This window comes from Babylonia areolata, chromosome 25 (genome assembly GCF_041734735.1).
Source record: "Babylonia areolata isolate BAREFJ2019XMU chromosome 25, ASM4173473v1, whole genome shotgun sequence".
Taxonomy (NCBI): domain Eukaryota; kingdom Metazoa; phylum Mollusca; class Gastropoda; order Neogastropoda; family Buccinidae; genus Babylonia; species Babylonia areolata.
In genome coordinates this window covers 37,561,800-37,574,299 of record NC_134900.1, presented here as the reverse complement: position 1 = coordinate 37,574,299, position 12,500 = coordinate 37,561,800, and the positions used below count along the sequence as shown (strand labels likewise).

Sequence of the window (12,500 nt, the reverse complement as noted above, 5' to 3'; positions counted from 1 at the left end):
TCCCACTTCATCAGAGTCTGTGTTTGGGTCCATCCAGTGGAGGGAGGTGCGTGTAACTTCAGATGAAGAGCCACTCAGCGATGAAACCTCGCGAGTTTTCTTTAAAAATACAACAACAAAAAACCCGATTCTACAGATTCAGAGTGAATGCAAAGGGCCGATATTGTTGCCTTTTAATGGTTGATCCCCCCCCCCCCCCCCCACCCCCCCCCCCCCCACCCCCCCTTTCTTCTTTTTTTTTTTTTTTTTTTACTCCGATGGAAGGAGGGTTAGTAATGTTCCCATCGACTCGGGGAGGATTCAATGGATCCCACGTCAATGGCACTGAGATGTCTGATATTTATATTTCGTATTACCTCGTATGACTGCACCTGTTTACCCCGCGGGGAACCGCACCGTTTTAATGTTTCGACACAGGATGGGTCAGCTGGTGTGAGGTCGCCTCCCTTTCCAGACTCCAGCTAAAGGTCATCATTCCCAAGTGTTGGTGCGTGTCGTTCGTGTGATCGACAATGCGCCCCATTTGAACTGACCACTTTTACTGTGCGGCGTTTTTTTTTTTTGTGTGTGTTTTTTTTGTTTTTGTTTTTTTTTAACCTGTCTTGTATAAGAAGGAATGTGACAGTTTCAGTTTTCAGTTTCAGTAGCTCAAGGAGGCGTCACTGCGTTCGGACAAATCCATATACACTACACCACAAAATCTGCCAAGCAGATGCCTGACCAGCAGCGTAACCCAACGCGCTTAGTCAGGCCTTGAGAAAAAAAAGTGAATAAATAATAGATAATCTAACATAAATAAATAAATAATAATTATAATATATAAAAAAAGGGTAGTAGTAATGATAATAACAACAAAATAATGATAATAATAAATAAATAAGTAAGACAACAATGATGATAAATAAGCAAATAAATGTAAAACATGAAGACACACATTCACACATACACCCACACATCCATAACAGATATGCACCAAACATGCAGTTTCACAGATATGAAAGCACAGTCAAATACATAGAAGGTGGCAGAATGGTTAAGACGCTCAGCTGCCATTACAGAGAGTCCGTGAGAGCTGGGTTCCAATCCCGCTCTCGCATTTTCTCCTAAGTTGGACTGGGAAATCAAACGAAGTGTCTAGTCATTCGTATGAGACGATAAACCGAGGTCCCGTGAGCGAGCACGTACTTGGCGCACTGAAAAAGAACCCATGGCAACGAGAATGTTGTCCTCTGGCAAAATTATGTAGAAGAAACTCACTCTGATGGGTACACAGGTATATATATAATTATGCATGCACTCAAGGCCTGACTAAGAACACTGGGTTACGCTGCTGGTCAGGCATCTGCCTGGCAAATGGGGTGTAGCGTATATGGATTTGTTCAAACGCAGTGATGCCTCAGTCCTTGATAAACTGAAACTATCTTGTATTTTGCTCAATCATCCACTAAGCAAGGTGCGATGACCAGTTATCCAGTCTATATTTCACTGATATATGTTTTCCATCCGTTTCTCGCTCCAACCTCGCTGGCACTGGAATGTTTATGAAAACAAATTAACAACAAAAAGCATGGTGTTCATCTGCTTTCTACCGTTCTGGTTTTCCATGTTTCGGCATAAATAAAAGAAGAAATCCGTGAAATGAGACCCCCAACCCCACCCCACACCCCCCAAAAAGATATGAACAAATAATCTGATTTCCTTTCACTAGTAACTCTCCTTTGCTCCATTTTTCTTAATCTCAGATGTGGTGTGGCGTATATGGATAAGTCTACACGCTTTGATGTCTCATTGACACTGAGACTGAAGTAACTTTGAGACAAATTGTCCACAATGGGCCCCGATTCTAAACTGCTTGCCTCCAGTTAGTAGAAATATTGCCATCAACCTCCACCCCCTACCCACCTCACCCTCACATTCAAGTCTGCTGGGATGTAAACAGCAAGCGTGATACCGTGACACTGCTCTGTGTGTGTGTGTGTGTGTGTGTGTGTGTGTGTGTGTGTGTGTGTGTGTGTGTTCCTTTGTTCGTATGTTTATTTCTGTGCTAACCCAGACAGTGCAGCAATAATGATGGTCAACACGCCTGATGCCCTCCTTCCCTCTCTTCCCCCATATAGCCCCCCCTTCCCCCTATCCATACTCCCCCACCCACACCCACACCCCCTCTACAACCTTCTTTCCCCCAGCATTGATCAATGTCTGACGGGTGTGGATGAGGGGGAGGGGGGGGGGTCTGACGGGTGGGGGGGAGGGGTGTCACGGACTAATAAATATAAGTCCGTGAGTGTGTGTACCCAAGATTGGTCCCTTCCTGCAGAAAGCCCCTCAACAAGCTTGTATCAGAGCGCTACCGGAATCCTTGATCACATCCCACGACTCGCTGCCTTTGCTTCTTTCGGCATGACCGCCCCTGTAAGGGAAGGGACATTACTCCGACACTGCTGCGCCAAGAGTTCTCTCCCCCCTCCCCCGGGGAGGTAGAGTTGGAGGTGGAATTTAAGGGTCTGGAGGTTAGGGTTTAACGAGGTCGGATACATCCATCATGTGGACTGCAGAGTATAGTGTGCACAGTCTGATGTTGTTGGTTTAGTGGGGGATTACAACAAGACGGTCTGGGGGCTGTCAACCCGAAACAAGTTTCCTCAAAGACAGATGGTCTGGCGTAGTTTTTTTGCTTTCCCCCCCCCCCCCCCTCCGGGAGGGGGTGGGGGTTACGTCTTGGTATTATCTTGCGTGTGGCAGACGGGTTTTTGTCGTTGCTTCTTACTGTAAACAGATTAGGAAGCTTTCAGAATTGTATTATATTATTTCCCGTCCGGTGCTGTCTGGTTTTCAGCTCTGTTACAAAGTTTACGTTCCTGTCAGGAAATTAAGGCTGCAAGGAAAACTGGTCTGGCGTTAGTCAGCCATAAGCAAGTTCCATTTCTGGCTGTCACGTTTTGCTGAAGGGGCAGAACAAGCTGTATGGTACCAGTCGTAATAGCTAGATTTGGTAGATTTGAACCCTAGCCGTCCAGTGCACGTCAAACGTGAAGCGCGTGTGGAACGAGTTAATAACACTGGAAATGTTTTTGAGGGGTTTGATTTTCCCCCGTTTCTAATCTTTGTTATAAACTTCAGAGGTTGGCTTGGACGTTTCTCAACTGCTGAGGCTGTGGTTGAAATCTTTTTACAGTCACAAAATTCCCCCGTTTTCTGACAACAACAACAAAGGAATACACTGGTTTTCCTTCAAATCAAATGTGAACACATCCAGAAATATTGCAGAAAGTAGTCCCCTTTCTTTGCGGTTCATGCACATGTCGGACATTGAAAACCGTTTTAACGAGACGAATTTTGACGCGGGAGTTATGGTGGTGCGCCGTGCTCAGTGAGTTAAAGTTTTGGTTCAAGTTGGAAGAGACGCTTGCGGTCCAGCGTTCCCAGACTTCGAGACGGGGGGGGGGGGTGGGGGGGGGAAGGCCCACTGACATGCAGACATACAGATGTAAACCAGCGCCAGACTTCACCTGTGTGCAGTGTGGGAGGGACTGTCACTCCCGTATCGGCCTGTCCAGCCACACCTGTCACTGTGTGGGGAGGAACTGTCACACCTGTCACTGTGTGGGGAGGGACTGTCACACCTGTCGCTGTGTGGGGAGGGACTGTCTGTCACACCTGTCACTGTGTGGGGAGGGACTATCTGTCACACCTGTCGCTGTGTGGGGAGGGACTGTCTGTCACACCTGTCGCTGTGTGGGGAGGGACTGTCACACCTGTCACTGTGTGGGGAGGGACTGTCTGTCACACCTGTGACTGTGTGGGGAGGGACTGTCTGTCACACCTGTCACTGTGTGGGGAGGGACTGTCACACCTGTCACTGTGTGGGGAGGGACTGTCTGTCACACCTGTCACTGTGTGGGGAGGGACTGTCACACCTGTCGCTGTGTGGGGAGGGACTGTCTGTCACACCTGTCACTGTGTGGGGAGGGACTGTCACACCTGTCACTGTGTGGGGAGGGACTGTCTGTCACACCTGTCGCTGTGTTGGGAGGAACTGTCACACCTGTCACTGTGTAGGGAGGGACTGTCACACCTGTCACTGTGTGGGGGAGGGACTGTCACACCTGTCACTGTGTGGGGAGGGACTGTCACACCTGTCACTGTGTGGGGAGGGACTGTCACACCTGTCACTATGTGGGGAGGGACTGTCACACCTGTCACTGTGTGGGGAGGGACTGTCACACCTGTCACTGTGTGGGGGAGGGACTGTCACACCTGTCACTGTGTGGGGAGGGACTGTCACACCTGTCACTCTGTGGGGAGGGGCTGTCACACCTGTCACTATGTGGGGAGGGACTGTCACACCTGTCACTGTGTGGGGAGGGACTGTCTGTCACACCTGTCACTGTGTGGGGAGGGACTGTCTGTCACACCTGTCACTGTGTGGGGGAGGGACTGTCACACCTGTCACTGTGTGGGGAGGGACTGTCACACCTGTCACTGTGTGGGGAGGGACTGTCACACCTGTCGCTGTGTGGGGAGGGACTGTCTGTCACACCTGTCGCTGTGTGGGGAGGGACTGTCACACCTGTCACTGTGTGGGGAGGGACTGTCACACCTGTCACACCTGTCGCTTTGTGGGGAGGGACTGTCACACCTGTCGCTGTGTGGGGAGGGACTGTCTGTCACACCTGTCGCTGTGTGGGGAGGGACTGTCTGTAACACCTGTCGCTGTGTGGGGAGGGACTGTCACACCTGTCACTGTGTGGGGAGGGACTGTCACACCTGTCACTGTGTGGGGAGGGACTGTCACACCTGTCACTGTGTGGGGAGGGACTGTCTGTCACACCTGTCGCTGTGTGGGGAGGGACTGTCACACCTGTCGCTGTGTGGGGAGGGACTGTCACACCTGTCACTGTGTGGGGAGGGACTGTCTGTCACACCTGTCGCTGTGTGGGGAGGGACTGTCTGTAACACCTGTCGCTGTGTGGGGAGGGACTGTCACACCTGTCGCTGTGTGGGGAGGGACTGTCGCTGTGTGGGGAGGGACTGTCACTGTGTGGGGAGGGACTGTCACACCTGTCACTGTGTGGGGAGGGACTGTCACACCTGTCACTGTGTGGGGAGGGACTGTCACACCTGTATCGGCCTGTCCAGTCACACCTGTCGCTGTATCAGTCACCACCCTCTGTGCAACTCTGTTCTCTCTGTCTGTCTGTCTGTCTGTCTGTCTGTCTGTCTGTCTCTCTCTCTCTCTCTCTCTCTCTCTCTCTCTCTCTCTCATGCGTGCCCCCATGTGTGTGTGTGTGTGTGTGTGTGTGTGTGTGTGTGTGTGTGTGTTCATGAATTTGAAGTTCTCACCTTTACGTCTTGCTAATGTCTTTCTGTGTTCTTACATCTTTCTTTGTGTGTGTCCCTGCTTACGCGCATGTGTATTAGCGAGTCTGTGTGTGTGTGAGAGGGAGAGAGAGAGGGGGGGGGGAGGGGATACAGAGAGGACTGGAAGAAATATCACGAGAGACAGACAAGCAGACAGAGACAGAGACAGTGAGAAAGACGTCCATGCCCGCATTGAATAATAATCCCCACCATCGTCCCAGAATCTCCTTTCAAAGTCTAAAATGATTCGGATAAATCCTTCAATAGCATGGGATGGATTTATCTATGCGCACAAAAGTCGGACAAAATCGTCTACAATAACAAACTGGGTGAAAAAAAACAAAAAACATACGCAAGCAACAAACTGAGCCTTTAAATTCTGACGTCTGTTTTCGCCGCCATTTCTGTAGCCGTTTGGGAGATTCGTTTTTGTTTGTTTTATGGAATAAAACCGAAATCCAAACAAAGTTGAAGGCGTTCGACAGTCGTTAATAAACAAGAATAACAGGATGTCTTAAATCGCCAATAGCAAGTCTGCATTTACATCTCCCGTTTCCGCGTGAAAATCCCCCCCCCTCCCCCCCACCCCCGCACTGACATTATGGCAGTAATCTTATTTCTGGCTTCTTAAAATTAACAGGACAAGGAAAACAATAAAACAGGACAAGGAACACAATTTCAAAATAATTCTACATAATGCTTTCCGTTAATTAAGGAACATTGCTGGGTTTGTCGGTCTGTTTGGGGGACTAACTCTGTTCCATGACCCCTGTCACAGTCTGTGACTGTGAACACACAGCTAAAGTCTTAACTGTCACACTGGAAGGATAAAAAAATGAACACACAAACAAACCAAATAGATAAATAAATAAATTAATAATTAAATAAATAAATAATCAAATAAATAAAAAGGGTGGAGAGCAGGGAGAATGTGTATGGTGAGTTAGGGGAAACCGTGCCAATGAATGATTTGTTTCTTTCGTTTTTTTTCGCCTTTTTTTTGGTTTGTTTGTTTATTGTTTGCTTGTTTCGCGCTTTTTGACTCACTTGTGTAAACAAAGTGAGTCTATGTTTTAACCTGGTGTTCGGTTGTCTGTGTGTGTGTGTGTGTGTGTGTGTGTGTGTGTGTGTGTGTGTGTGTGTGTGTGTGTGTGTCTGTGTCTGTGTGTCTGTGTGTCCGTGGTAAACTTTAACATTGACATTTTCTCTGCAAATACTTTGTCAGTTGACACCAAATTTGGCATAAAAATAGGAAAAATTCAGTTCTTTCCAGTCATCTTGTTTGAAACAATATTGCACCTCTTGGATGGGAACAAAAAAATAAAAAAGAAGCCTAATTATATGCAAACTGGATTTACTGTTATATTTATATTTTTTGTATACTCTAAACTTGGCACTTTGACCTCTTATTCTGACACAAAAACAAGAGGAGTCATTATTATCATTTTTTGTTCAAACAGGAACTTCTTTTGCTAAGCATGGAATTTTTATTTATTTTCTTTTGTTTGTTTTTGTTAGAGAATTTCCCGGATCTCTGTGCGCCATCTGACCACACAGCAGCGCTGATCAGAATTCAATGGACTTCTCTTATCTTACGCTACAAAGGTTATACTATTTTTTCTCTTTGATTCTTGGCTGCTGCACACCGGGCCTCTCTTTATCGTCCCATCCAAATGACTAGCATCCAGACCACCGCTCAAGCTGGAGCGGAAAAGGGGTGAGGGGCCGTGGTCGTGTGGGGGTCTGGCGGTGGGGGGGTGGGGGGGGGATCTGGCGATTATGGGGATTCGATCCCGCAAACCTCAGATTCTCTCGCTTCTTAGGCATTACCACTGGGCCACCGCTCAAACTGACGGAACACGTTCTGCTGTGATGGCTGCCGGGTGTGTGCAGCACGCTTCTCACGTGTCAGGGTCGTGCCTCACGTGCCGAAAACAGCCAGCAGGGACAGGCCTCACCCCCTCCCCCTGCCCACCACCCCCACCCCCCTCCCCCAACCCCGCCTCCTACCGCCCAACGATTCCATCCACCCGAACATAAAAGCAGCCAGCAACAAACAACAGAATCAACGATCAGGCTTTGTTGGTCCGACAACAACAACAGCACCAACAAAACAGCTAAAAGGCCAAAAGGCACGGCGTATGGCTTGCAGGAAAAGCAAACAGCAGCTCGGTTCGTCCAAACGTTGAACCCTCGTCTTTATTCTTGACATAGCAAGGGCCACTGTGGAAAAGAAATGCCAGAGGTAAATGTTTGGCTTGCAGAGTGCAGTCTTCTGTCTGCCGAACAAGCTCATGCGTGACCCGGGGATGGGATGATGGAAAACTCCTGTTGGGGGCCTGACTTTGGACCCGGAAATTGCACGAAAGGAGAGACCATCACGATGTATTTGGAGCATTCCACATGGCGCCTTGCAGTCTGCCATTAATTAAAGCCGTAAAATTATCCTCACAGAGAGAGAGAGAGAGGAGCGAGAGAGGGAGAGAGGGAATGTGAGAAAGAGGGAGGGAGATGGGGAGAGAGACACACTATCTATCTCTCTCTCTCTCTCTCCCTCTCTCTCTCTCCCCCCCCCCCCCCCCCCCCCCCCCCCCCCAACACACCTTTTATTTATCTATTTATTCCATATTAGCCTGAAGCACGAGATGCTCTATAAAGCTGTATACGTTTCACACAGGTTCAGTTATCAACATCACTTTCACACGACGCTGTTGCTAAGACACATGACAACAATGACAAAAAAAGGTGGTGACGACGATGTCACTGGTGATAACGCACTGCTGATGTCTTAATCACACGACAGTGTGTCATCTCATCTCCAGTCACTGATCACGTTTGGTGTTTTTTGACGTTTTATATTCACTATGAATCATCCATTTTGTTAAATCATCAACTTCTCTTTTATGAAGCCCATCAACTTGTTTTTTTCTCCCTTTAATTTGTATTTTCGTTGAATTCAAACGTTCTTCTTGTCACGCAGATTCCAGCGACACCAACCTGACCGACATCACATTCACACGACGCTACTGCTGAACACACACACAGCACCCAAAATGGTGACGATGACGTCACTGTACGATGACGCACTACTGACGTACACGGAGCCCTATGACGAGCTGGGCTACCCGGAGGACTACAGAGTGTGCGAGCAGAGGGGGGGCTGGGTGCACCTGACGGTCAAACCCATCGTCTACACCTTGGGCATCGTCGGCATTCTCCTCACCGTGGTCGTCCTCAGCAAAAAGACCATGTGCACGTGAGGCTCGTGTGCTGTGCTGTGCTGTGCTGTTGATGGTGCGTTCAGAAAGTGTGTTGTATGTTGTTGCCAGTACGTTATGAATATGTATGTATGTGGAGGGGGGGGGGAAGGGACGTTGTGCTTTATGTCAGTGGCACATTCATCATCATCATCATCATCATCACTGTCATCATCATCATCTCCAGGTCCACCAACAGCTACCTGACAGCCCTGGCAGTGGTGAACATCATCATCATCATCACCAACATCATCATCATCATCACCAACATCATCATCGTCATCACCACCATCATCATCATCACCATCATCAACATCATCATCATCACCATCACCAACATCATCATCATCACCATCACCACCACTGTCATCCCCAGGTCCACCAACAGCTACCTGACGGCCCTGGCAGCGGCTGACCTGATGGTGCTGGTGATCCTGGCGGTGAACATCGTGACGGAGCACGTGATGTCCTGCTCCAGGGAGCACGAGGACGGCGTGTTCGCCTTCTTCCACATCACCACCATCTTCCTCAACATCGCTCTCTTCGCCTCCGTCTGGATCACTGTCGTGCTGGCCGTGGAGCGGTACATCGCCATCTGCCACCCTATGCAGGTCAGGGGGTGCTGGGGGGGGAGGTGGTGTTGGGGTGAGTGGGGGGAGTGTAGGGGTTGGGGGGAGTGGAGGGGTTAGGGTGTGTGGGGGGAGGGGAGGGGTGGAGGGGAGGGGTTGGGGTGTGGGGGGGGAGGGGAGGGGTTGGAGTTGGTACCGTGACAGCCTCACTGCTTCTGTTTGAATCACTGTTGTGCTTGCTGGCCGTGGAACAATACATCACTTTCTGCCACCCCGTGCAGATCAGGGTGGGAGGAAATGGGGGGAGGGGGTGTGTGGGTGGGTGGGTGGCGGGGAGAGGGGGGCCGGAGGGAAGAAGTCAGGATATGGTCACACCCTCGGTGCCTCTGTTTTGGATCACTGTGGTGTGATGTGCTTGCTGGCCATGAAACAACACATCGCTATCTGCCACCCCGTGCAGGTTAGAGGGGGGGGGGGCTGTTTGTGGGGGGCGGAGGGGGCGGAGGTGGTCAGGGGGAGGGGCTGGGGGATATGGTCACACCCTCACTGACCTCTGCTTGAATCACTGTGGTGCTTACATTCCGCGGAACGATACATCACAGTCTGTCACCCCATGCAGATCAGTAGGGTGGGGTGGGGGAAGGGGAGGAGGAGGAGGAGGTTGGGGTGTGGAGGGGGGGGGGGGGGGGGCGGGAGGGGGGGGAGTTGGGCGAAGTGGTCAGGAGGAGTGGGGGGACATGGTCACCCCCCCCCTTCCTCTGAACCACTGTTGTGCTCGCTGACCGTGGAACGATACGTGGCCGTCTGTCACCCCGTGCAGATCAAGGAGGGGGAGGGGAGTGGGATGGTGGGGGCTGGGGGGCGGGGGAGTTAGGTATAGGGTTAATTCACTCAGTACGGCCAGTCCTCTCTTCTCCTCTACACAGACCCCTCGGATGTCCAGTGGGTGTCTCAATGACCCAACCTTTAGCTTCCGTCGTAAGAATTGTGGTATTCTTTGTCAACATTCACGTCTTCAGTATAAGAGCCTTCCGCTTGCAATATTTTGATGATGGTAATTGGGGTGAAACGCTGTTAACGTCGTCTCTTTCGCCGTTCGTATGGAAAGAGTTAAAACAACTAAAGGAGAGTACTGGCGGGGGAGTTAGGTATAGGGTTAAAACAACTAAAGGAGAGTACTGGTTCCAAGCCATCCCCAGCTAGCCCTTGACACAGTGGACGTGAATTCACTGTCCAGGTGGCTCTTAATGACTATGACACCTTTCACATTATAGTGCTGCCGACAGCACAGGGGCACAATTATCAGGGCTACCCGAACTATAACAAAATAGCAGCCGTGAACTCAAAAACACTTCACGCAAAACTTGGAACAGGATCTGCAACACTCTTCACTTCATGGCATGGTAAACAAGAAGATCTTCAAGGCCGATACAACAGGCAGGCAGAGGGCTAGCTGCGAAGAAGGATGATGGTCACATTACACTCTCTCGGTGCCTCTTGCTTACAGCTCTCTCTCTCTCTCTCTCTCTCTCTCTCTCTCTCTCTCTCTCTGCTGCAGTCCCTGAACCTAGATGATGTTCTTTATATAACAGTCATCCAAAATAATACATGTACAAAAAGAAGAAAAAGAAAAAAAAAGTGTGCGTGTGTGTGTGTGTGTGTGTGTGTGTGTGTGTGTGTGTGTAGCATGCGCGTGTGCATGTATGTGTGTTGGTGGTGGTGTGTAGGAGGTGGTGTGTGTGTGTGTGTGTGTGTGTGTGTCTGTGTGTGTGTGTGTATGTGTGTGTAACATGTGCGTGTGCGTGTATGTGTGTGTTGGAGGTGGTGTGTGGTGTGTGTGTGTGTGTGTGTGTGTGTGTGAGGAAAAAAGGAAACAGAGATGGGCTTTGCTTAGGAAATGACACTACTGAACCTGCATGAAAGATATGTGCAGCAGCAAAACAGACCGACGCAGGAAGAGAGAACACCTCGTGTTTGTCCACTGATCACCAGTCACGTGTGACGGGACGTGGAACAAAATTCCTCCTCCTCCACACCCCTCGCGTCCAAAATGACCCCAGTCCATTGATTCGCAGACAGCTGACCGACAACATTTGACGAGACACACACAGAAGATGAATCCTATCAGACCACTGAGCCTTTACACAGCAGAACACGTCATCCCCCGACCACTGCTCTTCAATCTTCTGGCTTGTGTCTGTAGTCGCAACAATCAAACATGAGGAAACACTGCAAGGCAGCGATACGGAATAGCTAGCAGGCATCTGGGACACAGCTCTCTGGGATTGTGACTTGACAAGTAAAGAGGTCTGTAGGATTATAACTGTGACAAGTGGCACTGTTCCACGTTCGTGAGCTGCATGCATACATTGTGAGTAGCAGGATGTGGGTTGACAATGCCGTGGGCTGGATCACAGGACAACTTGAGACAATTTTTTTAAGGCAAATATCAACAAGAGAGGCAAGGCCTTCAAGACTCACTTGTGATAAATTAAGTCCCCTAGCATTAATTACAGAGTAATTTCCCTTTTTTACTATCTGCACCAAAACGTTTGCAAAATAAATAAAAATTCCATGCTTAGCAAAAGAAGTTCCTGTTTCAACAAAAAATGATAATAATGACTGCTCTTGTTGTTGTGTCAGAATAAGAGGTCAAAGTGCCAAGTTTAGAGAATACAAAAAATATAAACAGTAAATGCAGTTTGCATATAATTAGGCTTCTTTTTTTATTTCTTTGTGCCCATCCCAAAGGTGTAATATTGTTTCAAACAAGATGACTGGAAAGAACTGAATTTTTCCTATTTTTATGCCAAATTTGGTGTCAACTGACAAAGTATTTGCAGAGAAAATGTCAATGTTAAAGTTTACCACGGACACACGGACACGGACACACACACACACACACACACACACACACAGACAACCGAACACCGGGTTAAAACATAGACTCACTTTGTTTACACAAGTGAGTCAAAAATGTCTCTGCTGTTTGTTTTTGCTTTCGTCTTAATTCTGGCGTGAAGAAACATGCGCAAATACCCCAGCTCGTGGCGGAAATGACTCGGCGGCAGTCACACAACACTTGACCACGTTTTCGTTTCTGACAAAATGTTGCCCTGTTGTCAAGTGAACTGCTTTAATGCGATGTTACATAGCAAAATATCTTTTCTCAGACTGCCATGTAACGCAGCCTTACTTGCTTGGAAGTGCGCTTTCATCACTAACTGGCAACGTTGACGTTTACAGACTTAAGTTACGAGTTGTTTCTCTTGTTGAACTAACGACTTCCATTTTACAAAGTCTTTTGAACTAA

The 12,500-nt window shown here is 48.9% G+C and overlaps 2 protein-coding genes across 3 annotated transcripts in view; one reads left to right on the top strand and one right to left on the bottom strand.

Moving 5' to 3' along the window:
- The window catches only part of LOC143299921 (stabilin-2-like), a 283,357-nt gene that overhangs the window by 163,994 nt on the left and 106,863 nt on the right, over positions 1–12,500 (bottom strand). The gene's annotated exons all lie outside the window — the stretch shown is intronic.
- Positions 8,415–12,500, top strand: part of LOC143299987 (neuromedin-U receptor 1-like) — a 15,433-nt gene continuing 11,347 nt past the window's right edge. Inside the window, exons 1-2 of the mRNA XM_076613543.1 lie at positions 8,415–8,617; positions 8,995–9,229. Of these exons, the coding sequence (XP_076469658.1) occupies positions 8,415–8,617; positions 8,995–9,229 (438 nt within the window). The remainder of the gene's footprint in view (positions 8,618–8,994; positions 9,230–12,500) is intronic.